Genomic DNA, 25,531 nt, shown 5'->3' on the forward strand with positions numbered 1-25,531 from the left:
GACACTTCATGACCCCTCCCCCAGGAGAAAGGGGGTATAGCCCAATCAGAAAAGATCTCCCCTACCTTGGCTGGTGTGTTCAGTGGTTGGAGCATCAGCCTGCCCACCAAAAGGCCATGGGTTTGATTCCCAGTCTAGGGCACATACTCGGGTTGCAAGTTCAATTTCTGGCCCTGGTCGTGGTGCATGCAACAGGCAACCAATAGATATGTCTCTCTCAAATTAATATCTCTCTCTCACCCTTCCTCTCTCCCTTCCACTCTAAGAATCAATGCAAAAAATATCCTCAGGTGAGGATTAACACACACACAAAAAGATCTACCCTGACATTTCGAGAAGACTGCTCACTTTTTGTGCATAGTGGAGGGTCCCCTGTCCCTGGAACCATACCGGATCTCTAATAGGCACTCCATAGGGGATGACTGAATGACAACTTGTGGGCTTACCAAAGCCATCTCCAGTGGCTTTTCCATAAAAATGACCTGTCGTGGCTCCAAGATCCACGAACCCTGAACAAGAAGGGTCTGGCCTGGGCATGCCACCTACCTCTTGCTTAGTGGCCCCAGGCCCAGCACTAGCAGCAGCCGCCTCGGTGCACAGCTTGGCCTCTCCTGGGTTCCTGCAACCCCAGCATGAGTAGCAACCATCTTTATATCACTCTGTAGCTCAGACCAGGTGGTACCGGGTTCGATTCTGGTCAGGGGCGCGTACCTGGATTGCAGGGTCCTTCTCACCTGAGCCCTGGTGGGGGCGCCTGCAGGAGACAGCCAATCGATGTGTTTCTCTCACATCGATGTTTCTGTCTTTCCCTCTCTCTTCCACTCTCTCAAAATCAATTGAAAAAATATGAGGATTAAAAAATAATAAAATGTGAAATTACTAAAAGATTTTTTTAAAAAATAAAAAAGAGTATGAATGAATGAATGATGAGCATGGATGTTCTCCTGATTTGCAATCGCTGAGAGGAAAAAGCATTTATTTATCAGTCTGCAAAAGAACAAAGCAGAGAGCCTGAACCCCAGCCCCTGATCACAGAGGTTGGGCAGCAAGACCCAGAATGGGGTACAATTAACTAGAGGAAAATGGGCTGAGATAGGACATTGGTGTCCCCAGCAGTGGGGGGTACACAGCAGTTTGAGCAAATAAGTAGATGAAGTAGATCTTTAATGAGTAACAATACAGGGAAATGCATATCTACTTTTTAAATTTTTCCTGGTGCTGTAATCAGCTCTAGGTACCGAGGGAAATCAGGTAACCTAAGAAAAAACAAAACCATTCTTGGTGATGGCTAGAATTTTCCAATTTCCCAAATAAACAGGATTCTGGGAAGTGTCCTCACTTAATTCAAGGCAGCCAAAGAACACGTAGGATTTATGATCCTGCCACAGTATTTTTGTTTCTCTCTTTTCAGTGCCTCTGATGTGGTGATTTATAAAATTTACTCACTGGCCAAGACAACCTAAAGCCATACTTCTCCACCCTGGCTGAACATCCGAACCCCCAGGGAGCTTGGCATGGACCCAGCCCTGGTGTTGTGACATGAGCGGTAATAAGATGTACCAGGGATTCTGGTGAAACGAGGCTTGAGGGTGGAGACTCCCTGCCAAATCCTAATCAGGTCTGTTAGGATGTTTGATGCCAATAGCAGGAAAAGATGGGCTAATGTGAGCCAAAGGGAATCTGTTAGGTGGGTGTGGAGTTGGAAGCTAAGGGAGTCTAGGGGGTCTCACCCAGACACAGGAGGGAGAGCGACCCCTTCAGGGGCTCACCTTCCTCTCACCTGCCCACCGGTTCTGTCCTTGGCTTGTCTGCTCAGGCTCTGAGGAGCATCTGATTGCACAAACTCAGGTTACAGGTCTGCGCTGGCCTGTTCTGGAATAGGAAGAGAGAAGAGAAATATAATGCAAGCCACATGGGTGACTTACAGTTTTCTAGTGCCACATTAAAAAAGTAAAAAGAGCCCTGACTGATTTGGCTCAGTGAATAGAGCATCGGCCTGCGGACTGAAGGGTCCCGGGTTCGAGTCTAGTCAAGGGCATGTACCTTGGTTGTGGGCACATCCCCAGTAGGGGGTGTGCAGGAGGCAGCTGATTGATGTTTCTCTCTCATCAATGTTTCTGGCTCTCTATTCCTCTCCCTTCCTCTCTGTAAAAAATCAATAAAATATATTTTTAAAAAAAGTAAAAAGAAATGTGCAGAATTTTAATAACATTTTATTTAACCTAATATGTCCAAATATTATTTCAACATGTAACCAATATAAAAAATTACCAATAAGGTATTTTATACTTTTCCCTCCAAATCCAGAGTATAGTTTACATTTATAACACATCTTAATTTGGAAGCTGAATTTTCAAATGGAAACACTTGAACTATAAAAAGTTAACAGGCCTGGCTGGTGTGGCTCCGTGGTTGAACATCGACATATGAACCAGGATGTCACAGTTCGATTGCGGGTCAGGGCACATGCCCGGTTGCAGGCTCTATCCCAGTAGGGGGCATGCAGGAGGCAGCAGATCAAGTACTCAGTGGTCACCTGTGACCAGTGGCTATGGTACTGGACAGCATGACTGTCTCTTTAACAGTTGCAGAAGTCACCAGGATACCCTCTCCCCAAAGTCACACTCAGTGGGGGAAAGGCTTGGGCATTAATAGAAATGGAGAAAAATGGATGCTAGCAGCCAAAACCAACTGTTGCACAGTGATTTTAAATCTTTCATGGTTTTGTCTGAGGAAGGAAAAAAAGTGAACTCCAGTACATTTCCTGTATTTAAAAAACAAAACAGCACAACAAGGAATTCACTGCTAAGTGTTTTGAGTTTACCAGGGATCCTAGTTTACCGTTCCTGAAGATTATCTGGGGGAAACTGGCATTTGTTCAGGGCGGTCAGGGTTTCCGAATGGAAACAAAAGGGTGGCTCTAATACATAGGAGAAGAGTATTAACTCAGTCTCTTAAGGTTATGTGGTTGACTTCTGAGCCAGAGTCCTCACAGCGTGGTGGGAATGAATAATGATCCTGTCATGGAAAAAGGAGGCATTCTTTATAAAATTCAAAATTGTGATCATCAATTATTCTCTCCCACCCATCCTCTGCAAATTTGTTTATGATGAGATTTTTGGCTTCAGGGTAAAGGGTCCCCAAATGGCTTAATTACTGCATTTCATTCCTTTTTAATCCATCTCTGTCTCCAAGATGCTAAAATGAACTTTCCACTATCAGGGGCAAAGCCTGAATCCCTTAACATGTATTGATTTTTAAAACTTCGTTTTATTTTTAATCAAAGATGTAGATGTCAGAGTTCAACAGTCAAATCACCATTCAAAGCCAGCGATGAAAAGCATCAGCAGTTCCTCCTCCCCACCCTCCCACAGGCTGATTTCCTGTCCCACAGGCAACCTTAAACACGTTAGATACGCTTGGCTATCTACTTCTAAGCAATGCAGCGACGCCACTGCTCATCTCTGTTTCTCTTCCAAAAACATTTCAAATCTTCAGAAAAGTTACAGGCAGAGTATAATTGTTACAGAAGGCAGATTGTTAATATTAACAAAAGAGAAGGAAGCCAAACACTACGATGGATTAACTAGGAAGCTAGTTCCACAGAAACTCCAGGGAATAGCAGCATTGCCCCGCCAAGAGGGGACAACCTGTCTGCTCCTCCAGATTAATGGGGGGAAGGAGGGGGCAGTAAACTATGTGGGGAAAATTCCTCGGCTGAGGAATGCACAGTGGAAGCCAGAAGGGAAGCAAAACTATGAGGCAGGCGCAGTAGGAGCCAAAATGGTGACCACAAAGGGAAAATCTGGTAAAAAGACCAGATAAGGGCACAAAACCCTGGAAGACCCCAGAAAAGGACCGGAAGACATGGAGAAACGAGGTTTGACTGTATATGGTTATACTGTTATACTGCTTCTCAGTGACTGTTGTTACAGCCATTACTGATTTCCTTTGTTTTCAAATAACCAATCCTTTTAACTGATTAAAATGACAACAGTAGGCTATTACATGAAAGGGACTCACGCAGATGTTCTAAATGTTGTCGACAGTCTCTGTGCAGTCTCCAATTTCGGTCCTTGGGTATCAAGGTTCTCTACAGAGAGTCGTCTCTTGATTATTTTAATTTCTTATTTTAGAAAATTCATGTGGTCTTTCATCTTCTCCTCCCACAAAGTTACATACTCTCTCTCTCTCTCACACACACACGCTATTTTTCACTCTCCCACTATAATCACACTAGAGGCCTAGAGCACGAAATTCGTGCATTAAAGGGGGGGTCCCCTCAGCCTGGCCTGCGCCCTCTTGTAGTCTGGGCCCCCTTGAGGGATATCCGCCTGCCAGCTCAGACATCCCTCTCACTGTCTGGGAGCCCTTGCTCCTTACCTCCCACCTGCTCACTGCTCCTTAGCACTGCCGCAGGGGCGTGAGAGGGCTGATGTGCTTGCCAGCCATGAGCCCAGTTTCTGGCTGAGCTCACTGATCACCAGAAGGCAGCTCCTGCATTGAGCGTCTGCCCCCTGGTGATCACTGCACATCATAGCAACCGGTCATTCTAGTCGTTCTGCCTTAACGTCGCTTAGGCTTTTATTATATAGATTATATAGACTAGCACCCTAATTATGTACGTGTCAGTCAGAACTTTACCTTATTGTGTCGTCTGTACTATGATTATTTTGCTGACTCTTCCGAGCTCTTCTCTCAGGTACATCAATGTCCTTTCTCTAAGTATATTCAAACACATAGTTGTCCACCTATTTTATCCTCTTGAAGAATTTGTTTCCAGAGCTTCTGACCTGCTCCAGTCTGGGCTGGTCATGCTCTAAGTCAGCTGCAAGCTGTTGTCTTCACTTAGGATCTCGTCTCACCACTATTTGGAGAATCCCAGCTTCTTTTCTTGACTGCCTTACTTTAGTGGAGAACATCCCTCAGGGGTTTCTTACAAAACATTCATGGAGGTAAATCTGAGACCTTGTGCATTTGAAATGTCAATTTTGTCCCCTCACTCATTGGTAATTTGGCTGGGCCTAGAATCTGGGCTGGGAAATCATTTTCCCTTAGACTCTGAAGGCATCGTGCTCTGTCTTTTAACTTTCAGTGTTGAGAAATCCAGTGTTATTCTGCTCTTGTTCCTGTCTAGGAAATGCTCTCCCCTCCTCCTGACACACCCTGGAAGCTGTAGGAACTTCTTGTTTTCATATTGTAAAATTTCACAATGACCTGCATTTGTATGGGCTTACTTTCATCCATTGGGCTGGGCACTCGGTAGCATACTCCTCCTTTCTGGGGAAGTTTTTGAAATTTTCAGTGTGTCCTCCACCCATTTAGGCAGCTAAATTCCAAAAACTAGTGGTTTAAAATAGCATTTATTTTTCAAAGTTCTGGAAGCTGAAGTCCAAGATCTAGGTACCAGCAGGTTCAGTATGTGTCCAGGGCTCTGTTTCCAGTTTCCAAATGCTGCTCCCTCACTGTATTCTCACAGAGCGCTTTCTGGGGTCCCGTTTATGAGCACACTAATCCCATTCATGAGGATTCAACCTCCACCAAAGGCCCCACCTCCTAATACATCTTGGGGGTTAGGATGTCTGTGCAGCGTTTTGGGAGGCACATTCAGTCCGTAACATCTCCTTTTCAAAACGTGAACCTCTTCCTGGATCTAGATTTTCTGCATAATGGGCCTCTAGGACCAGGCCTCGCATTTAACTTTGTCTCCTCTTTTCCCACCTGTATCTTGTTACTCTGCTTAAGGAAATTTTCCTCAACTTCATCTCAGTGTCTTCCATAATTTTTTTAAAAAATGTATGACTTGGTTGTTTTTTTAAAAAATATATTTTATTGATTTTTTACAGAGAGGAAGGGAGAGGGATAGAGAGTTAGAAACATCGATGAGAGAGAAACATCGATCAGCTGCCTTCTGCACACCCCCTACTGGGGATGTGCCCACAACCAAGGTACATGCCCTTGACCGGAATCAAACCTGGGACCTTTCAGTCCACAGGCTGACGCTCTATCCACTGAGCCAAACCAGTTAGGGCTATGACTTGGTTTTAATTCTTAGAAAAAGTATTCGTTAAGTGGCATCTTGTTGGTTTTTGTGGATGTAATGTTTAACCCTTCAGTGTATGAACGATAGCATTCTTTTCCAATGTTTTCTTCTTCATTGTCTTTTCTCCAAATCACCGTTTTTCCTTCTCTCTCTTTTGCCCCTGTTGGAACTTCTCCTCTCCTGTCTGGAGGCACACACTTGTGTGCTTTCACCCTAAGGCCTGATTTCAAAGGTTTTCCACCAGGTTACGCTGCTCTAGAAAATCCCTATCCCTTAAAGGATGTGGTTTCATCCAGCTCTGTAACAACTGATCAAGTTTTTTGCTCTAAACCCAAGAAGCACATAAATACTCTGAACTCATCTTCATCTTTTTAAGGCTGACAAGATAGTCCCTAGCCAACTCTTACATTTAAAGCCAGGAAATGGCTCCAAACCAGACACATGGATACAAAGGGCTCTTTTGAGGCCTGTAAGATATTAAAGTGAGACTGGGGTTTGAGCCTGAAGTTCTAGTTGAAGCAACCTCAATGAATTTATGCGTAACTAAATATTTGTAGAATTGCTTCCATATGACCTTTCTTTTTGAAGACAATGACTCATTCCTTCACTAATTTAAGCCACATCTTCATAAACTTTGGCCTGAAATAAGATGACTGAGGATATGGGTTCCTCCTTCCTGCTCAGACACTGCCAGACTTGCAGGAGCCAGGAAAACGAGGCACATGTTCCTCACAGACATTAGATTTTACATTTACGGCCGTTGGAGAACAACTGGAAACACAGGAACTGCATTAACCTTGTTATATAAACCATATACCTTCTTAATGTTAAAAATGTAAACATAAGCATTAATTCTTATTTATATATAATTAAGACTTTTATTAACATATCTGGGCCTTCCTCTTCTCTTGCAAAGTTACTTCCTGGATCTATAGGAGACCCCTGTGAGGGAGGTATTATGACCCCCATTTAAGGTCACACATTAAGAGACAAACTGCAGTCAGGATGGCCCCCCACTCGTGCCCACGCTGGCTCCGGCATAACTAGCTGCCTCTCCCTTGTTCTAATTTAAACAGACCGGATGACAAGACCACAAGTGAGACACAGAATTCAACTCTTAAATCCACACAACCACTTGAAAAAATGACAACAGCCAACACAGTAGCTGTCCAGTGAATTAATCAAAATTATACTTTTTTTTGTCAGATTGGCAAAGAATATGTATGTTGGTTATACCACAGAATTTTTGTAGTTTGTGTGCCATGAGATGAAAAAGGTTGAAAATCACTGGTTTAGATTACAAATTTTATGTTCTGTGTATTTTATCACATTAAGCAATTAAAAAAAATAGATTCAGAAACTAGACTGAAGAAGATGGAACATTTTTAACTTCAATAAAGATATATATGACCCTTGAAAAACACCAGAGTTAGGGCACCAACACTCCACACTGTTGAAAATGTGTAACTTTTGACTCCCCCCAAATTTTACTAATAGCTTACTGTTGACTGTAAGCCTCACCAATAACAAACAGATGATTAACATATATTTTGTATGTTATTTGTATTAAAGACTGTATTTTTACAATAAGGTAAGCTAGAGAAAAAATGTTAAGAAAGTCATGAGAAAATAGAGTATCATATTTATTGGGACTGTAAGTTTATGTCATCTGTTTACAGAATGAATCATGTCAGTACCGTCTTTTTCCGTGTGTAAGATGCTATATTTTTCTAAAATCGTTAGACTGAAAATTGAAGGGTGTCTTATACACAGAAGTCAGCTGAGGAGGCAGCCCCGTGGGTGCATAGCTGCCCATACCTTGTAAAACAGGCTTCCTCCAATCACGAGCCTTATTGTTACTGATGTCAGCTGATGCCGTAATTGGAGGTGGAGTTGCAGAGTGCACAGAAACAACAGGGAGCAGTGCATTCTGAGCCCATAAAGATGTCAAACAATAAAAAGATAAATGCTGGTAAGTGATTGTCTTACTCTGCAAAATTCAAACTGAATGTAATCAACTATGCAAAAGAGCATGGAAACAGAGCTGCAGAGAGACAATTTGGACCTCCTCTCAGAGTGTATGATCAGACAGTGGAGAAAACAGGAAGAACAACTCCTTAAGGTGCCAAAAAAAGAAGAAGGCCTTAAGAGGAAAACCAGCAAAATGGGCAAACTTGGAGCAGAGACTTAAGACTTGGATTATGGAGCAGCACCAGAGTGGCTTATGTGTGTCAACCAAGCTTATTCAATGTTTAGGTAAGAATGTTTACAAGCAAAATGAACATTGCTGATTTTACAGGAAAGGCAAAATTTCACGAGAGAAGGGTTGGCCAAGAGAACATGAATGTAGTCGGCTCAGAAAATGCCATCAGTTTATGAGGATGATCTCACATATATAGACAGTGACTCAGAAGACAGCAGTGATACAACAGAAGTTTAAGAAGTTGATATGTCTGGAACTAACAGTGATGAAGAGAGCAATGATGCAACAGAGGCTGTATAAAGTGATATGCTGCATAATATCATAGTACTGGTATGTAAACATTACCTGCCGTAATTACTAAATAAAAATGTGTTCTGTTTTATGTTTAAAATATTGATTTCTTAACTTTGGGTTGGAAAAATGGAGGGCGTCTTACTCATGGGGGCTTCTTACACATGGAAAAATATGGTACATGTTCTAGCCGGTTTGGCTCAGCGGATAGAGCGTCGGCCTGTGGACTCAGGGGTCCCAGGTTTGATTCTGGCCAAGGACATGTACCTTGGTTGCGGGCACATACCCAGTAGGGAGTGTGCAGGAGGCAGCTGATCGATGTTTCTCTCTCATCGATGTTTCTAACTCTCTATCCCTCTCCTTTTCTCTCTGTAAAGAAATCAATAAAATATGTATTTTTTAAAAAATATGGTACATCAATATTGTTTTACATGATACAAAACACTGTAGATCAGTGATTCTCAACCTTCTGGGCCTTTAAATACAGTTCCTCATGTTGTAACCCAATCATAAAATTATTTTCGTTGCTACTTCATAACTGTAATTTTGCTACTGTTATGAATCGTAATGTAAATATCTGATATGCAGGATGGTCTTAGGCGACTCCTGTGATAGGGTCGTTTGACTGCCAAAAGAGTCGCTAGCTGTAGATGTTATACCTTTTACTAACACAATATCAAAAATTAAAAGATAATTTGAAAAAGAAATTTACACTTATTCACAGGTATAACAATTACTGAATTAATAATGAAGAAACAGCAATATGATTTCTTTATAGTAGCCTAGGGTAATCAATGCAATTGCTCATGACAGCCTATATAACAATGAAAGCATCGTTGTAAAATTCTCATGGCACACAGTAGTACAGTCCATCACACTGAAGTATTGGGAACGTTGTTATATTAAAAAAAACAAAGAAGAAATACCTGTGATGATACACTGATATGCAGTTTCTCCAATTAAAGAGAGTATAGTAGTGTAATTCTTTGAAAGCAAAGTTATGAAATAAGAAAACACATTATTAATTTTATATATAACATCACTCACCTTGCCTACGTATGGTCGGCTATCCACTCTCATACACATCTTGTGCTTGATGTTCTACACAATGAAAATACTTTGGACATGACGACACAAGGCCTCACATAGCTCCTGCCACATGAAGACACACAAAGCCATGTTGAACAGGCTGAGGAGGAGGAAGAGGTCGGCGGCTGCCTCTCAGGTGGGTGGCAGAGGTGGAAGAAACTGAAGAGGTACAAGAGGAGGTGGGAAGGGCAGGCATACTCAGTTTAAGTTTACATAAATACATGGCAATTTCTGTCTCACTTTATTCACTTCTCTAAAAATGTTTCTATATGCTACCAACCTCCACCATTTGCTTTTGTTTCAGTGCCTGTATCATAGAAGGGTCCATGTTGTAAAAGCCAAAAGCAGTCTTGAATAATCAGAAATCTTCTGCCTGTCAGATAACACCTGTTTTCTGGCTGCTGCTTCTGTCTTCTTCCTCATCGTCTGGCACTGGCTCAGAAACACTCAACTCCGTTGAGTCGTCTTCTGTGAATTCTTCTGGTGTGCAACCTATGAGCTCTTGAATTTCTCCAAGATCCACATCCTGAGACCCTTCACCACCCACCTTCACCAATTCCACAATCTGTCATGATTTCCTTGATTGGCTGTCGTAAATCCTGTGAAGTCATGCACAGCATCAGGGCAGTTTCTCTAGCAGGAATTATTGTTTCGGGCTTGATGGCTTTCATTGCTTTCTCTGTAACAATGATGGCATCTTCAATGGTTAATCCTTCTAGACTTTCATGATGTTCTCTCTAATGGGGTTCTGGAGCCAGAAGATTAAGACTCAAAGCCATGTGTGGAAAAAAAAAAAAAGGGCAAGACCAAACTCTAGTGTCTAGGGCAGCCGTGGGCAAACTACGGCCCGCGGGCCGGATCCGGCCCATTTGAAGTGAATAAAACTAAAAAAAAAAAAAAAAAAAAGACCGTACCCTTTTATGTAATGATGTTTACTTTGAATTTATATTAGTTCACACAAACACTCCATCCATGCTTTTGTTCCGGCCCTCCGGTCCAGTTTAAGAACCCATTGTGGCCCTCGAGTCAAAAAGTTTGCCCACCCCTGGTCTAGGGGATAAACTATGAAGGGACACAAGGAAGAATCAGACAGGTGGTCATTTTTGGAGGGAGAGGCTGTGATTTTAATGAGGGTTGGCAAGGTTCTTGACTTGGGTGATAGCTTCAAGGGTGATTTGCCTTGTAGTGATTCATTAATCTGTCCAGTGAGATTTTCTGTATCTGTTTTTTTACAATGATTTAAAAAAAAGTTTAAAAACAAAAACTCAGCTTCCCCAGTCTCATGCATTTGCTGGAGATTGCTGCTTCCTTAGAAGAGGATCTCAGAACACAGACGTTGATGGCAGGAAAAGTAGTTTTGAGTTCTTACTCTGTTACTAATTGTGAGATTTTTGGTAATTTGCTTTGCCTCTCTGAGCAAATGCTCTTCACCTGGAAGATGGGAATTATATCATTATCAAGCCCAGAGGTTTGCTCTGAGGATTAAATGAGGTTATGCATGTATAACACTTCATATGATGCATGGCATACAGTAAATGTTTAATAAAGATTAATTATTATTGGTATTCAAACATCAATGTTTATAGATTAATTTAATGGGCCTTTAAGTATCATTAAATAGACACAATATATATATAGTCTCTACTTAAGGAAAAAATATTTGTATTATGTTCTCCAAAACACCTATTCCTCCCAAGTTAGCTGTTGCAATCTCTTCCCGTGAACATATATTTATGACAAAGAATTATGGAAACTAAAACCCTACTTATATATGAAAATACTTACATGGCTTCATAATCTTTGAGAGATGATAAATCAGATGAAAACTTTTGAATAAGCAATTTATGGTAGGATGAGGTCTCCAGCCCAGCTCTTTTCACACACTGACTGTGGAACAAACGGGTTCTTGCTTTCAAAGGCAACCTGGAAGTCTGGGTATTTCCTCATTCTTTAAGAAGCATTTGTATATATTTTACATGTTTATGTGTTCTTGTAGTTTTGATCACATTAGAAGATCTACATGCTGAAATTGGTGTCATTTAAAACAGCCTCTCACACTTTAAATTCTCTCCTCTTAAAAATATTGGAATTAATGTCTCTCACACACATTATTTATTAACAGCCTGACCCATTCCTGAATACTGTATGGAAAATAAATGAGACGCTGTCTATTCCTGTAAAGTTAGTTATGGCTAAAACATTAATGGAATTAGAAATGATCAGTATGTCACTGTGGCTGTATGAGGAGCTGTGAACGTGAGGTAAAGTCTGTTTTCCACCACTGCTAATTCTGTCTCAGAAATAAAGATATATGAGGCAATCCAAGAGAAAAATTAAACTAGAACAAATATATCTCATTAACAAAGCAGTCAATTCCCTTTATTTTAAAATTTTATGTACACATATGAATGATCTGTATAATGTACATTCAATATAGAAAGCTTTATATATTTGATAATGTATAGAACATTTCACAATTACACTAATCTCTTACCGAACATCTTGACATCTGTTTTTAAATTTTTTGCTCAAGCTCCTTTCTCATTCAATTTGGAGCCAGCTGTACATACGACGTGGACTGTGAGCCTCGGGAGGGGACCAGGGAACAGATGCAGGGACAAGCCCTAATAGTGTTCGACCATGAGAGGACAGCCATGTGGACTCGATTCAGGAGAGGAAAATGCCCTTTTCCAGGAACGAGTGACTTAGCCCAGTTTCTGTAGACTGTAGTGCAACCCCACAGTCACACTAATTCAAAAAAAACATTATAAAAATTAGGAAGATTTTGTCTTTTTGATTCACAGTCTTGTAAACAGATATAAAGGAGCAATGTGCTTACATACATCAAGAAAGAAATTCTTGTGTGCCCACTTAGGCTGATCCACAGAGTGCTTTCTTATAGTGTGATACAACTGGAATCACTGACTTTTCCTAAATAAAAATATTTTCATAGAAAAAGGAATAACACTGTCATGAAATCAGGAGGAAGGCAGTAAGAGTTTGCTTCAACATGTCAGCTGGAGGAATGTGGACTGGGCACCGACTGGCCTTTCAGCGTAATGTCTCTCACGAGGATTTCAAGTCTGATAGCCAAGGTCGCCTGCCTCATGGTCTACGGGAGGCGGCAGGTTAGACATGACTGACGAGGATGTGCCTGCGGTAAGGTAGCCAGCAACTCCAGGTCCTGCAAGAGAGAAAGGAAAACACACCTTCTAGAGAGCACAGTCACGTGGAAACAGGGGCCTTTGTAAAATGTCAGAACCCCATCACAAGAAGCTGATGACCTAAGAGAATTACCTCCAGGTACAACTAAGCCTTAACAAATAGCTACGAAAGCCATGAGAATGCTGCTGCCTTTACTATGTGACAAAGTTAAAAACGATTCCGAAATTTCTGCTGTGGAAATACGGAAAAATTTCCCTCCTCACATCTGGGAAGTTGTTTTTCAAAAAAAATCCTGGGCACTGAAGGATAGCTATGTCAAATATTAAAAAAAGGGGGAGTGTGACAAACAGGAAAGAAACTCAGTCCATCCAAAACTCACACTTGATGAAATTCCCAACAAAACAAAACACTTCTATCCATCAAGTTAACCTATTTTCATTTGGTGGGGGAAAAAAAAGCTATTATAACAAGCAACACCAAATGAACAAGGGTTGCTCCACCAAGGTCTAAGAAAAGGCAGGCTCGGGACATGTCTGAGGTCAAAACAAGAGTGCTCTGGGGAGTCTCACGAGTTTAGTTCATGGTCTGCCTGGACTCTCAGGGTCTCTGCTGCATGAAAATGCTCTCCCGCCAGCCTTCACCAGGATGTGTCCTGGGAGCATGGGAGGATTGTAGGCCCTCTACTTTCTCTTAAACATGGCAGACATTTAATCACACCTGACTCTGCACAAACTGCACAGAGTACTTTACTTACAAGAAACACTGTAGCATAATATGAAAAGTAAGCAACACTTTAAGCGGAAATTGTAGGAAACAAGGCAAACAGATAGGGAACATTGAAGGGTCAGGACAAGAAAGGCAGTGGAAGGTGGCATGCATTTAGCAAAATGGTTCTCTACCTGCGTCAGAGAGCTACACAGAAGTTAGCAAGCTGCCTGGCAGAGCGGATCTAAAGCCCGCTCCTGAGGTGAAGGGGGCTGCTGCCAGTTAGAAGGGAAGGAGAGACACCTGAGGGGAAAAAAGAAATATAAGCAGCAAGGGAAGTTGTGAGGAAGTGCAAACAGCAGAGCAGTTCGATGGGGATTAAAGCATAACAGGGACAGATGCAGGAAAAGGGGCCCAATTCAGACCACCTTGTTTTCCATCCTTACAAGCATTTGTACCGCTGAGCCAACACTGTATCTTGCATGTGGCTACTGGGCCAGAGACAACAGCCTGGGGAAGCTGTGACATGCCACGCAGACACCTAGGTCCTCAAAACCTTCCACTCAGAAATCTTAGAAGAATTTCCCCTTTTACGCCCAGCGAACCTGCCTACCAACCCCTGCCTTCCACCAACCAGGACACGGGCCTCCCACGGCCTGCTCAGGAGAAAGACCTCACAGGTGGTGCAGAATGACAGTACACTGCCCACCACAGCCCATCACCCTATCGCTCTTGGAACCTTAGGCAACAGTGAGATTACCAGGAAACTAGCAAACAGGTCTCACCAAAGATGTCACCCTTAGGAATAAAACCCTCCAAATGGATATAAATCCTGAGCACCTCTGATTGTGGGCTCAACTTGGTTCCCATCAAACAAGTAGATCATGAGACCAAATCATGACTGGTACGTACAGAAAATGGACTAAGGCTGCGGTCCTCAAGCTGTGGGCTGAGGCACCGGGCAAATGCACAGGGCACTGCTGCAGAATTTTAATCTGAGATACAGAGGCATCTGCTGGACACCATACAAACAGCTTGCAAGGTGTTGGACATAATTACTTAATAAACTTAACTATTAGCTTTTTTTTTTTCTTGGTCTTAGGGAATAGATGGAAAAAATGTGAAATGAGAAAGTTTGGGAACCTCTGGGCTAAAATCTAAATTGTGAATGATGGTCTTGAAGGATTATCCAGCATACTCTAGCCCTATCACCTGCCTCGTTAGGAAGACAAATTAATTCCAGAATATTCTGTAAATGAAGTCTGAGACGCTCTCTCCCTCACACCCTGGCCTCCGTGAGGATGTGTCTGGTGTCCAGGCGCTGGGAGTTACAGTCTGGCCACGCGGATGGGACCCAGCAGAGTGCTCTCCAGCGAAAGGCAGGAGGAAAGAGGAGGGGCTGCCAGAAACTCAGCAGCTGGCAAGTGTGCAAGGCTTTCAGACTTAAAAAGAATGAGAAAAGGTGGAGACTTAAAGACTTCCACAAAAGGGAATTGCTCATGACGGAGCAGTGGAAGGAACATGAGCTTTGGTGACAACGAACACGGGCTTCTCAGCAGGGAAAACACAAAAAGGAGGCTCTGCCGTAGCAGCACTCTTTCAATGAGCTGACATGGACCTCAGGGGTCCTTCCTGATAACGCTCTTACTTCCTGACACTGCCAACATCCTGTCTTGGACAGGAGTTTAAAAAAAGCAAACGGTAATAAAAACCTACTCTGTAAAGAACTAATGGACTGGTTTGAGGAGAGGCCCAAGAATTGTACCCTCTGTCCCTTTAAAGACCTCAGGAAGACAAGTTAACTGTCCCACATACCTCTAATTAAATATGCACGAATAAAGTTTTTTCCTGTCCAATTCTAGCTCTTACATGTTGACATGCCCGCAGGCTGCAGCGGTGGCCCTCAGAATGGTCATGGTGACAACCAGGCTTTTCCAGGCTGAGGTTTAGACCGTCTCCCCATGACTGGCTCTGTGTAAAACCTGCTGCCCCTTGAGCAGTCTAACAACTTCAAAGAAGTTTGTAAACAGCAGCCTTTCTTCATCCCTAACCCTCCCTTCACTCCCTGCAACTCACAGCTGCTGCTCACACCTCATTTCAGAAGCCACACTGGGATCAAGTCAAAGGAGAGGCACAGACAGAAATCCTTACTCCCTATTCTTTTTCTATAGATATTAGGGGGTTTGTATGAGGGTGAGGGCCAGAATGGTTTCTAAAGGAAATCTAGGTCTCTGAAGATAAACCCCTATCTCTTCTGTGTCAGTAGCAAAGATCATTTGCAGTCTTTTATCCCATCCAGTCAAATCAATGCGTGCGAACTAGAATGGAGAACAGAAAGAATGAAAAGAGGCCCCCCTGTAAGGAAGCTTACAATCTATACCTTACTATTTTTAGGCCCAATTTTAAACAAGTTTACACTTAGCGAGAATAAGTCAGAGTTTCCAATCATAATATCCCATATACAAAGTAATGACTGCAACGAGTCTGTACTTTTGGAAAAAGAGTCTAAAGAGGTAAAGTTCTTGGTGTTCCTAACTAGGAGCTATGGCTCTACCCCCAGCTTGAAGGACATGTGGAACAGAGCACAGCCATATTCCAGGGACTTCTCTCCATGGAAAGCAGAGGGCGGAGATGGAAAACCTGTGGCACTCTGTTGCTCAATGTGTAGCCAAAGCACCATGTTTGCAAATCGTAGGCTCTGCTTGTGAATTCTAGTGATTTAATATTAAAGTGGTCACAGTGGGGAGGGGAGGAAGTTGTATCACAGCCGAGTCTAAAATCAAAACCAAGCAAAACTTCCTCCCAAGTCCGCATTTATGAATACTCAAAAGATTCAGTCTTCATGATGTATAATCTCCTATACTAGCAATCAGGATGATTAAAACAATTACACTAGTGTGAGAAACACTAGATAATAATCTTTTTTTATCAATTTGCCCACATGATCTCTGATTAGAGGAGGACTCAGTGCTGACATTTTTAAAATATACTGTTGAACCTTGAGAAGTGAGAGGTTAGGAGTACCGACTTCTCTCACGGTTGAAAATCTAAGTACACCTATACCTGTCCCTCCTCATACACAGACCCCAACCTTGACACTGGAACTTGAACAACATGGGTTTGAGCTTCCAGGATCAAATGAAAACAATCCAAGTATAATTGGACCTGCACAGTTCAAACCCACATTGTTCAAGAGTCAACTACAACTTCAGGCAGACAGCAAGAACCACCTCATATTCTTAAGGTTAATTTCAACTGAAAACTTTTATACCAGAGACTATATTTCATTTTCAGCATATACCAATACAGTGCTGGGACTTCCTTTTTAAACAAAAGTCAACATGAAAATGAGTATAGTAAAATTATTTTGCCATTAATATGTCAAATGGACAAATGTCCTGAACTTCAAAACTGTATTACCTTTTGATCCCTAATCAGTAAACATCCTTCCCTGAGATATTCCCTCCTCTTAGAGGACTATCCAGAAATATTTAATAAAAGTAAAGATAAATCACTAGAAACGTAGAAGAAAAATATTTCACGTGTAAGTGTACATATTTGAAACCTCAACTTATTTTGACAGGATGAAAGGATGATACCATGTTTCTGATACTGTTAGTTCTGATTAGATATTTTTCCATAATTTATAATCTATAAAAGCTTAATATGCAAACTGCCCCCATGGGAGATCGATCACGTGCACTTACCACGAGAGGGCGGTGCGGAACAAAGGAAGGCCCTGTCCGGCAGCTGGCAGTCAGGGGAGACCCTGTCCAGCAGCCGGGGAAGGGAGGCTCCGGCCAGCAGCCAGAAGGCCCCAAATAGCCCTGATCGCTGGCCAGGCCGAGGGACCCTACCTGTGCACAAATTTCACGCACTGGCCCTCTAATGTTTAATATAAACATTTTAAAATAGCCATGCTCCAAATGTAACCTATGACACCAATAATTACTTTGATTAAAATTGAGCAGAGTCCACGATCCAGTCAGCACACAGCAGGTCACATGCTGTCCAGAGCTGAAACCTAAGGTCGCTGCATGCTCACAGCACCTCCAGCACAGGTTGAGCTTAGTAAAGCCTCCAAATGTTATTTGTGGTCTAGTTAGGGCAAAAGGAAGGTCCAAGTGGCTTCTGCCATGGGTCTTAGGGTAACCAATTAGGTGGGATTTACCTGTGAGGTATCCTGCTGTTTGTGAGTCAGAAATAAATAAATCATGTTTCTGGTCTTTGAAGGCACTCCAGACTGATGAACGAGACAGGATTTCATTCACCTAGGGAAGGAAAGAAAAATCGTTCAATATAAATAAAGGGCTGGATATTGAAAGACAGAACTAAAGAGAAAAGTAAACTTCCAAGAGAAAAGGAAGAAGGCCAGCTGAGGTAAAATCAAAGATGGACTAAAACCTAGCATCCCTCAAACACTCTATACCTGGTACATCTCATTAAACCAGACACAAAGAAGCCTTCCCTCTTGGACTCTATGATTTGAACCTACAAACTACTGATTTGTATGTAATTTGGCAGGAAGATTTTCTTGTTATGGTAACAACTGTCTGATAGTGTGGTATGAGCTCATGAAGGACTCCTGAGGAAGGAACATGGGGAGAAGATGCTACAAACTTGAGCTAAAACTCACAACAGTCTTTTAAATTGCAGGTTGTGACCTATTAGAAGTTTATGAAATCAATTAAGAGGATTGTGATCCACACACTTCAGAAAATAAAATAGGTCCATATAGAAAGCATCAGAGTATCACATGTAAATGGATAAATACTGTTCTGTGACTTATACACACACACACACACACCCCGCTATACATATAAAAGCCTAAGCAACCGTTTGTTCAACCTCTACACCGGTAGCCATGACACGCATTGATCACCAGTGGGCAGACACACTCAATGCACAGGCATGAAAACATGGAACAGACTGATGAATCTCAGAGAAAGGAGAGCAAGAAGGGATTAACCAAAGATCTTATATGCATACCAGAGACCCGGTCCACAGATTCTTGCACCAGTGGGGTCCCTGAGCCTGGCTTGTGGGGATCAGGCTGAAACCAGCAGTCTGACATCCCCTGAGGGGTCCCAGATTGCGAGAGGGTACAGGCCAGGCCGAGGTGCCGTACTGGTGCACGAATCTGCACTGGGCCTCTAGTGTAAGTATAGATACGTGTGTAAATGTCTACTGATGTAAGATGAAAGAAGTATTTCTTTCTGTGTGACAGATTTTTTTAAAAGTTTAGGATATTCCAATTTGGAGCTTATCTTTTTCATATCAATGTCCACATCAAATATTTATTGAGCACTTTGCATGTGGCACCAGTGGACACAAGATGAGAAAGACAGCCTGTCTCTGAAATGCTTACAGTCTAGCAGGAGAGACAGCACCAGATAATGTCATGGTAAGCATAAAGCAGAGCTGCCCAGGGGGCCATGTGTGAGTCCAAGAGATTCCTTTTCCACCTTGGAGAGAAGCCATAGTGCAAGTGATTGGTTGTGAAGGTGGTGGAGGAGCTCCTACTTTGGAAACTATCCTACTACTCTTCTTCCCTTGGAGTGGAAGGTGGTTGTCAGGGTTACTCTGCTAATTTCATCAACAGGAGTCCTAAGACGGGCCAGGGGACGACAACTGCCTGCATGTGGCACACAGGAGTGGCTGTGCTTGACATTCAGAGTACCCACAGGCAAGCCTGCCCCTCACCCCAAATACTTTACATAAACTTATAGTTAATGACTACAGCAACACATGCTCTCTCTCCATTAATATCATTTTAAATTGTTCAAATGATGATATTGATAGAATTGACAATGGCATAAAAATGTTTCTTTAGTTGGAACACACAAACAGCGAATAGGTTCCTTAAAGGAAAGCTCTAAGTCAATTTAAACTTATAAAAAATATTGGTAGGTAAAAACAATCCAAATGTCCATCAACAGATGAACGGATAAACGAATTATGGCATATATACAAAATGGACGATTACTCAGTCTGAAAAAGGAAAGCACTGATACACGCTACAACATGGATGAACCTCAAGAACATATACTAGTAGTAAGTGAGAGGAGCCAGACACCAAAGGTCACACAGATTCCACTTACATGAAATAACTGAAACAGAACTCATAGAAAACAGAGTGGGGCTCCCAGAGGCTGGCAGGAGGGAGAAATGAGGAGTCACTGCTTAATGGGAACACACCAATTAATTGTTCACTTTAAAATGGTTAATTTCATGTTACCTAAATTTTACCTCAACTTAAAAAAAAAAGAGAGAGAGAGAGAATTAGTAGATAGGGCTATGCAGTAACACTGAATGAGGAACTCCTCAGAAGCAACTTAACGAATGAAACCAAAGAGGAAAATTAAATTATTGAACGGGCTTGAAATCAGCATATGCATTAAGTATATCTATGTAACAACAAAAAAAAGAAAACCAACACTTTTTATGTGCTAATAAAGAAAGAAGATGAGCCGAAACAGGTTTGGCTCAGTGGATAGAGCGTCGGCCTGCGGACTGAAAGGTCCCAGGTTCGATTCCGGTCAAGGGCATGTACCTGGGCTGTGAGCACATCCCCAGTGGGAGATGTGCAGGAGGCAGCTGATCGATGTTTCTCTCTCATCGATGTTTCTAACTCTCTATCTCTCTCCCTTCCTCTCTGTAAAAAATCAATAAAATATATTAAAAAAAAAAAAAGAAGAAAGAAAGAAAGAAGATGAAACTAAAATGATGCTCTGTGTCTTTTATTTGGCATTATGGGATGTTTCATGAATGTGATTATCACTATCCAATAACAACTCCTAGAACTCAAAGTTAAACTTCATCAGTACTAAATACTCATTAGTCTTCATTGCTGAAGAATTTCAGCATTTTTCTTCCTGAAATGGGCATGCTGTTACTACGTAGAAAAAGAATCTTCCTGGGAGACTACAGGAGTGTCTGTCTGGTTTGTGTTTTTTCACTAGTTAGGAGAGAGCCATGCGAGTCCATCCTTGGTCTTCTGATCAGCTTGTAACAGCCAACAGAACCACCCCTGTGAGTGGAACTTGAGCCAAGACCCTGGGCTTTGAGAAGGCCTTGCTGTAACGGGCAGATCAGTCACCCTGTGCAGACTCACCTGTTCTCCATGCTGCAGGCTTCGAGTCATGGCCTTGAGGGCTTTAACAATCTGAGCCTTAGTGGCTGCTGGACTGTCCAGATTTTCGAGGCCAATGCCTTCAAGTAATTTCAAGAGGTATGGGACCAAATCTGCTTTCAGGGCCTAGAAGACAATATAATATTAAGTATACATATAGGCTGAAAAAAAGTAAACCATCCACTGAAGAAATAATTTCACCCCCGGGGCCATACCTGCATCATGTTAATGCCAGGTGAAGAGTTTTTAAGTATTTAATGATAATGGCATTCTTATTCAGTAAGATTTTAATCCAGACCATCAACTACTCTAAATACACATTATTTTATTTAATCTTCCCATAATGACATAGGCACAATTATTTTTACTGATGGGAAACAGTCAGTGCACGGAGGCTGAAACATGCTGATAGTCACAGAGCCAGCAGTGACTGAATCTAGAGCTCTATGTACAAAGGCAAAGCTGAAGCTTTCATCCTTCCACTGGGCTGCCTCCTCCACTGACACTACACTAACAGGCAACAATGTTTGAAGTATCTTAATATTTTTTTCTTAAAACATCAACCTTTGCAGTCATCATACATTTCCTATCAGCCTAATAAAAGTTAAATAATACTCTGGTTTCACAAACTTTTCGATGCCCATTCCAAAACTCAAAGGTTAGAGGTGGAAGTAATTAACATTAGTGAGTACACCTTTTTACCATTATTATTCTAGTAACAACCCTGTGAGGTAGTCATAACTTTATTTTACAGATGCAGAATCTGAGCATGGTGAGGTTAAGTATCATGCCTGAGGTCACAGAGCCATCAAGTGGTAGAACTAACTCATGTTCTTTCCAGAACAAACCCTCGAAGCCAACTGTAACTGAGATGAATCCAGTGCGTCTAACTTGCCTAAATGAAGGTGGGTGGGGAGGAAGAGGAGATTTGAGAGGAAAGGGTGCTGGGAAAATAGGAAGACCACATAAAAAAGATGCAGGGCCTTGTATTCAGGCTAAGGATGTCAGATGCCACTTGGTCACCTGGCAAATATTGAGAAATTGTTAAAAGGTTTTATGATAAAGAGTGACCCAGTTATATTAAGAGTTATATTTTAGGAAGATCACTGTCACAATGCTTTTTAATTTCAGTATCTGTCTACATTGATACCCAACAAGTCTCATTTTCATTCAGTGGGTAGTCTATTTGAAAAGAACAAAATCTTGGCAAACAAAAACAACAAAGAAATGAATAAACAGAATTAAAATTTTCCAAAAAGGATACAGCAAATTTTACAAAACAAGCTAAGGCTAAATGCTTAGTAGACAACCAAAACTTTAAATTTAAACATTGGTAAGATGTTTGGCAGCTGCCACACCGTGTCTGTGTATACATATATACTTGTGCCTATGTATGTGTGTGTATAAAATATGAAATCATACATGTACAATCCACAAGTTACCTCTCTAAAAAACCTCAATCAGGGACACCAAGCAGTGCTGCTAAGTAAAAACTTGTGTGTCTGGTATGTTTGCTTTCCTAAAACAGTGCTGAATCTAGAAGTCACTTACTTGTGCTACTAATTCACTCTGCTCCTTCTGAAACATTCGATTAATTGCTTCACAGGCTAGACCAACAATATCCGGTCGCTTTTTCATTCCATTCATCAGAGGACCAATGGTCTCTAAAGATGCCATTGCTCGAACACACAGCTAAATGCCCAAAAAGAGATGGTTACAATACTTTATACTGCACAGTAAATGCCATAAAAATAAAAGACATGAAAAATCTACATTCAGTTCAACCTTAATAATGAACTGAATCAAATTCAGTCTTCTATTAACTATATCATTAAACCAGCTTAAGAACTGCTACAGTACCATGTAACTCAGATGCAGAAAGGCATACAGTTAGAAAGGGATTCATACCACACTGGACATTAGGAAGAGGGAGCATAAACTCTAGAACTATAATCTACTAAACGGATTCTTCAATACCTCGTTTTCAGACAGGGCATGGATAACCCGCATGGCACTCTTAGGAATGGCGTTGTTCCTGTGATTCATTGCCTGGATGACTTTGGGAAGATGGCCCAATGGTGGGACTTGATCAGCCAGTTGAGGCTGTGCATTGAAGAGACATACTGTAGCCATTGTCAAAGTTTCCAGAGTTTCCCCCTGGAACGTATAAAACAAACAAACAAACTATAAAATATTGACACAGTTCTAAACATCCTTCACAATTATTTGGTGCTCAAAACTAGGGATCCACAAATTCTATGTACTGATACTTGAAAATTGATTCACAAATCTTATAAGAACAAACTTCCCTATCTTGATAAAAGGCATGAATTCAAAGGACTTTAAGAATGTCATAGCTCCCAGCCAGTGTGGCTCAGTAATTGAGCACAGACCCAAGAACTGAGAGGTCACTGGTTTGACTCCCTGTCAGGGCACATGCCTGGGTTGCAGACTCAGTCCCCGAGAGGGGGCATGGAGGAGGCAGCCGACTGATATTTCTCACAGATGTTTCTATCTCTCTATCCCTCCCCCTTCCTCTCTCTAAAAATTTATTTAAAAATAATTTTTAAAAATAAAAAGAATGTGATATCACCTGGCCGGAGTGATTCAGTGGTTGAGCATCAACCAATGAACCAGGAGGTCATGGTTCGATTCCCACTCAGGGCATGTGCCTGGGTTGCAGGCTCAAGTCCCCAGGGCAGGGTGTGCAGGAGGCAGCCAAATCAATGATTCTTTATCATCACTGATGTTTCTATTTCTCTCTCCCTCTCCCTGCCTCTCTGAAATCAATAAAAAAATATATATATTTTAAAAAGTGGTATCTTAATCTTAGCCTTTCACTGGGCAAGGTCACAACTCATTGCTACTGCAGGTGTTAAGAGACCATCTTTCAAAAGGTAGTACTAGAAAATTTTAGATAATGTTATAGAAATGTCAGTATCAGAGATTAGTTTCAGGAAAATGAAGACTAGTGAAGTGTTTTCCCCAGCTCTACTAAAAATCCTACTACTTAACATGTCAGGTTGCCATAATGCACTTTCTATTGTGCAAAATGGATTATAAAGACATATTATAACATGCCATTACATATAAATATATATATCCATAACATAACACACCATAAATAAACATGGAGATTGGGATGTGCCAAAAAGAAAAGTGACATAGGAGAAAATTGTAGTGTGCTTTTTCCCTTTCCAAGTTTCTATTTTGAAGATTTAAACAAGCTATTATGTAGTAACAATCCCAGTAAAGAGGAAACATGACTCTGGAAAGAGACATATGTAAATATTTCTATACTAAGATAAGTTCTGCTAAACTAATAATTGTAACTAATAATTTCTAAGTACTCGACATATGTCAGGCATTATGCAAACACCACCACATATATCAAAACCCATTAAAACCTCAGCCTTCGTGGATGGAGCTGTGATCATACAAAAAATGAGGCAACGGAGGCTGTCATGAGGTATTACTCAAGGTTACAGAGCTTAGTAAGTGACAGAGCTCAAACTGGAGTTCAGGACCATCTAACGAGACAACTCAGGCTCTTAATAACCTCTCTCTATAGCCAGCTTCTAACAACAATTATGTACGTACCTCAATTATTTTCAATCTTTACAAATAACAGAACCTTACACATTATCAGGATTTCTAACTCACCAAACCAAGACCAAGGCTTCTTTCTCACAGGCAGAGTTCACCCGTGTAGTGACTACTCTTTTGTCAAGTTCTGTAACTAGGTCGTCCCTGCCATATATGCAAAGCTGAGTAAAGAACGTGGTCTAGCAGAGCACTTCAAGTTTCTACACTGAACAGTTAAGTTTCTCCTTAAAATTATAGTCATTGGTAATGGGATGGCAGAAACCTTCTTTCCCAGCTTCTCCAATGGTCAGAAAGAGCATCTTCTCAGCACAGACACCTACAACTGTGGTTCAAAAATAACCATCTTACCAAGACATTTCACTTTAGAACATGCTGAAAAAAAGATGGGCATATTTGAATTTAAATGTGGCTGCTATACTGAAAGAGGCAGCTAATTCTCAATACAGTCGGTGAGAAGCATGATGTAACAGAAACACTATCAGTGTAATTTAGCAAACTATTTGATGACTAAAGCTTACATGAGGATTGTTCTTCTCCAGGAGCTCAGTTAATTTTTCTAGTAGTGCAATAAGAAACTCTCTAGGTTTTCTTAGAACCCAAGCTGGTTGTGCAATAAAGATTCTCAAGAAAACTCCTCCAACAGCAAGTTCACCCTCTGCTTCTCCAAACACCACAGTAAAATCTTCAGGCAACTTGAAATAGAGAAAGAACTAGAGTCAAGTCCTTAGTCATCATTAGTTGTACATTAGACAATACATCCAAACTCTATTAAAGACATCATTATGAAATTAAGTAGTTCGTAGTCATTAATATAATCAAATCATAAGTTTTATTGTCTCTTAATAAAATTCAGAAAAGGTGGTTTGATTAGCTACTTAACTTTAAAAGTGAGTATTCCTTAGGCTTAAAATCTTATTTGCCAGGGAAAGATCTTAATGACAAAGTTATCTAAGAGGTTGGCATTAAACTCAACAGAGATTTTAAAATATAACAACAAAAAATACAGTAAAATGCAAAATTCCTTTCTCTGATGAAAGTATATTTACCTTCCAGTTTATATCCGGGTTGTCTCGCTGATTTTTAAAGTGCCTTGGGGGGAAAAAGGGGAGATATTAAACTTCAGTCATAGGATACTTTCATTAGCCTTTAGAGCAGTGGTTCTCAACCTTCTGGCCCTTTAAATACAGTTCCTCATGCTGTGACCCAACCATAAAATTATTTTCGTTGCTACATCATAACTGTAATGTTGCTACAGTTATGAATCATAATGTAAATATCTGATATGCAGGATGGTCTT

At 41.3% G+C, this 25,531-nt stretch overlaps 1 protein-coding gene across 1 annotated transcript in view; it reads right to left on the reverse strand.

Annotated features, from left to right (window-relative positions):
• Positions 1-11,978: 11,978 nt before the first annotated feature.
• Positions 11,979-25,531, reverse strand: part of DNAJC13 (DnaJ heat shock protein family (Hsp40) member C13) — a 115,083-nt gene continuing 101,530 nt past the window's right edge. Inside the window, exons 51-57 of the mRNA XM_081105920.1 lie at positions 25,281-25,323; positions 24,753-24,926; positions 22,606-22,785; positions 22,180-22,320; positions 20,611-20,754; positions 17,668-17,767; positions 11,979-12,810 (exon numbers count right to left, since the gene is read on the reverse strand). Coding sequence (XP_080962046.1) covers positions 12,704-12,810; positions 17,668-17,767; positions 20,611-20,754; positions 22,180-22,320; positions 22,606-22,785; positions 24,753-24,926; positions 25,281-25,323 — 889 coding nt within the window. The 3' untranslated portion in view covers positions 11,979-12,703. The remainder of the gene's footprint in view (positions 12,811-17,667; positions 17,768-20,610; positions 20,755-22,179; positions 22,321-22,605; positions 22,786-24,752; positions 24,927-25,280; positions 25,324-25,531) is intronic.

Source organism: Myotis nattereri, assembly GCF_964212035.1.
Source record: "Myotis nattereri genome assembly, chromosome: 14".
NCBI lineage: Eukaryota > Metazoa > Chordata > Mammalia > Chiroptera > Vespertilionidae > Myotis > Myotis nattereri.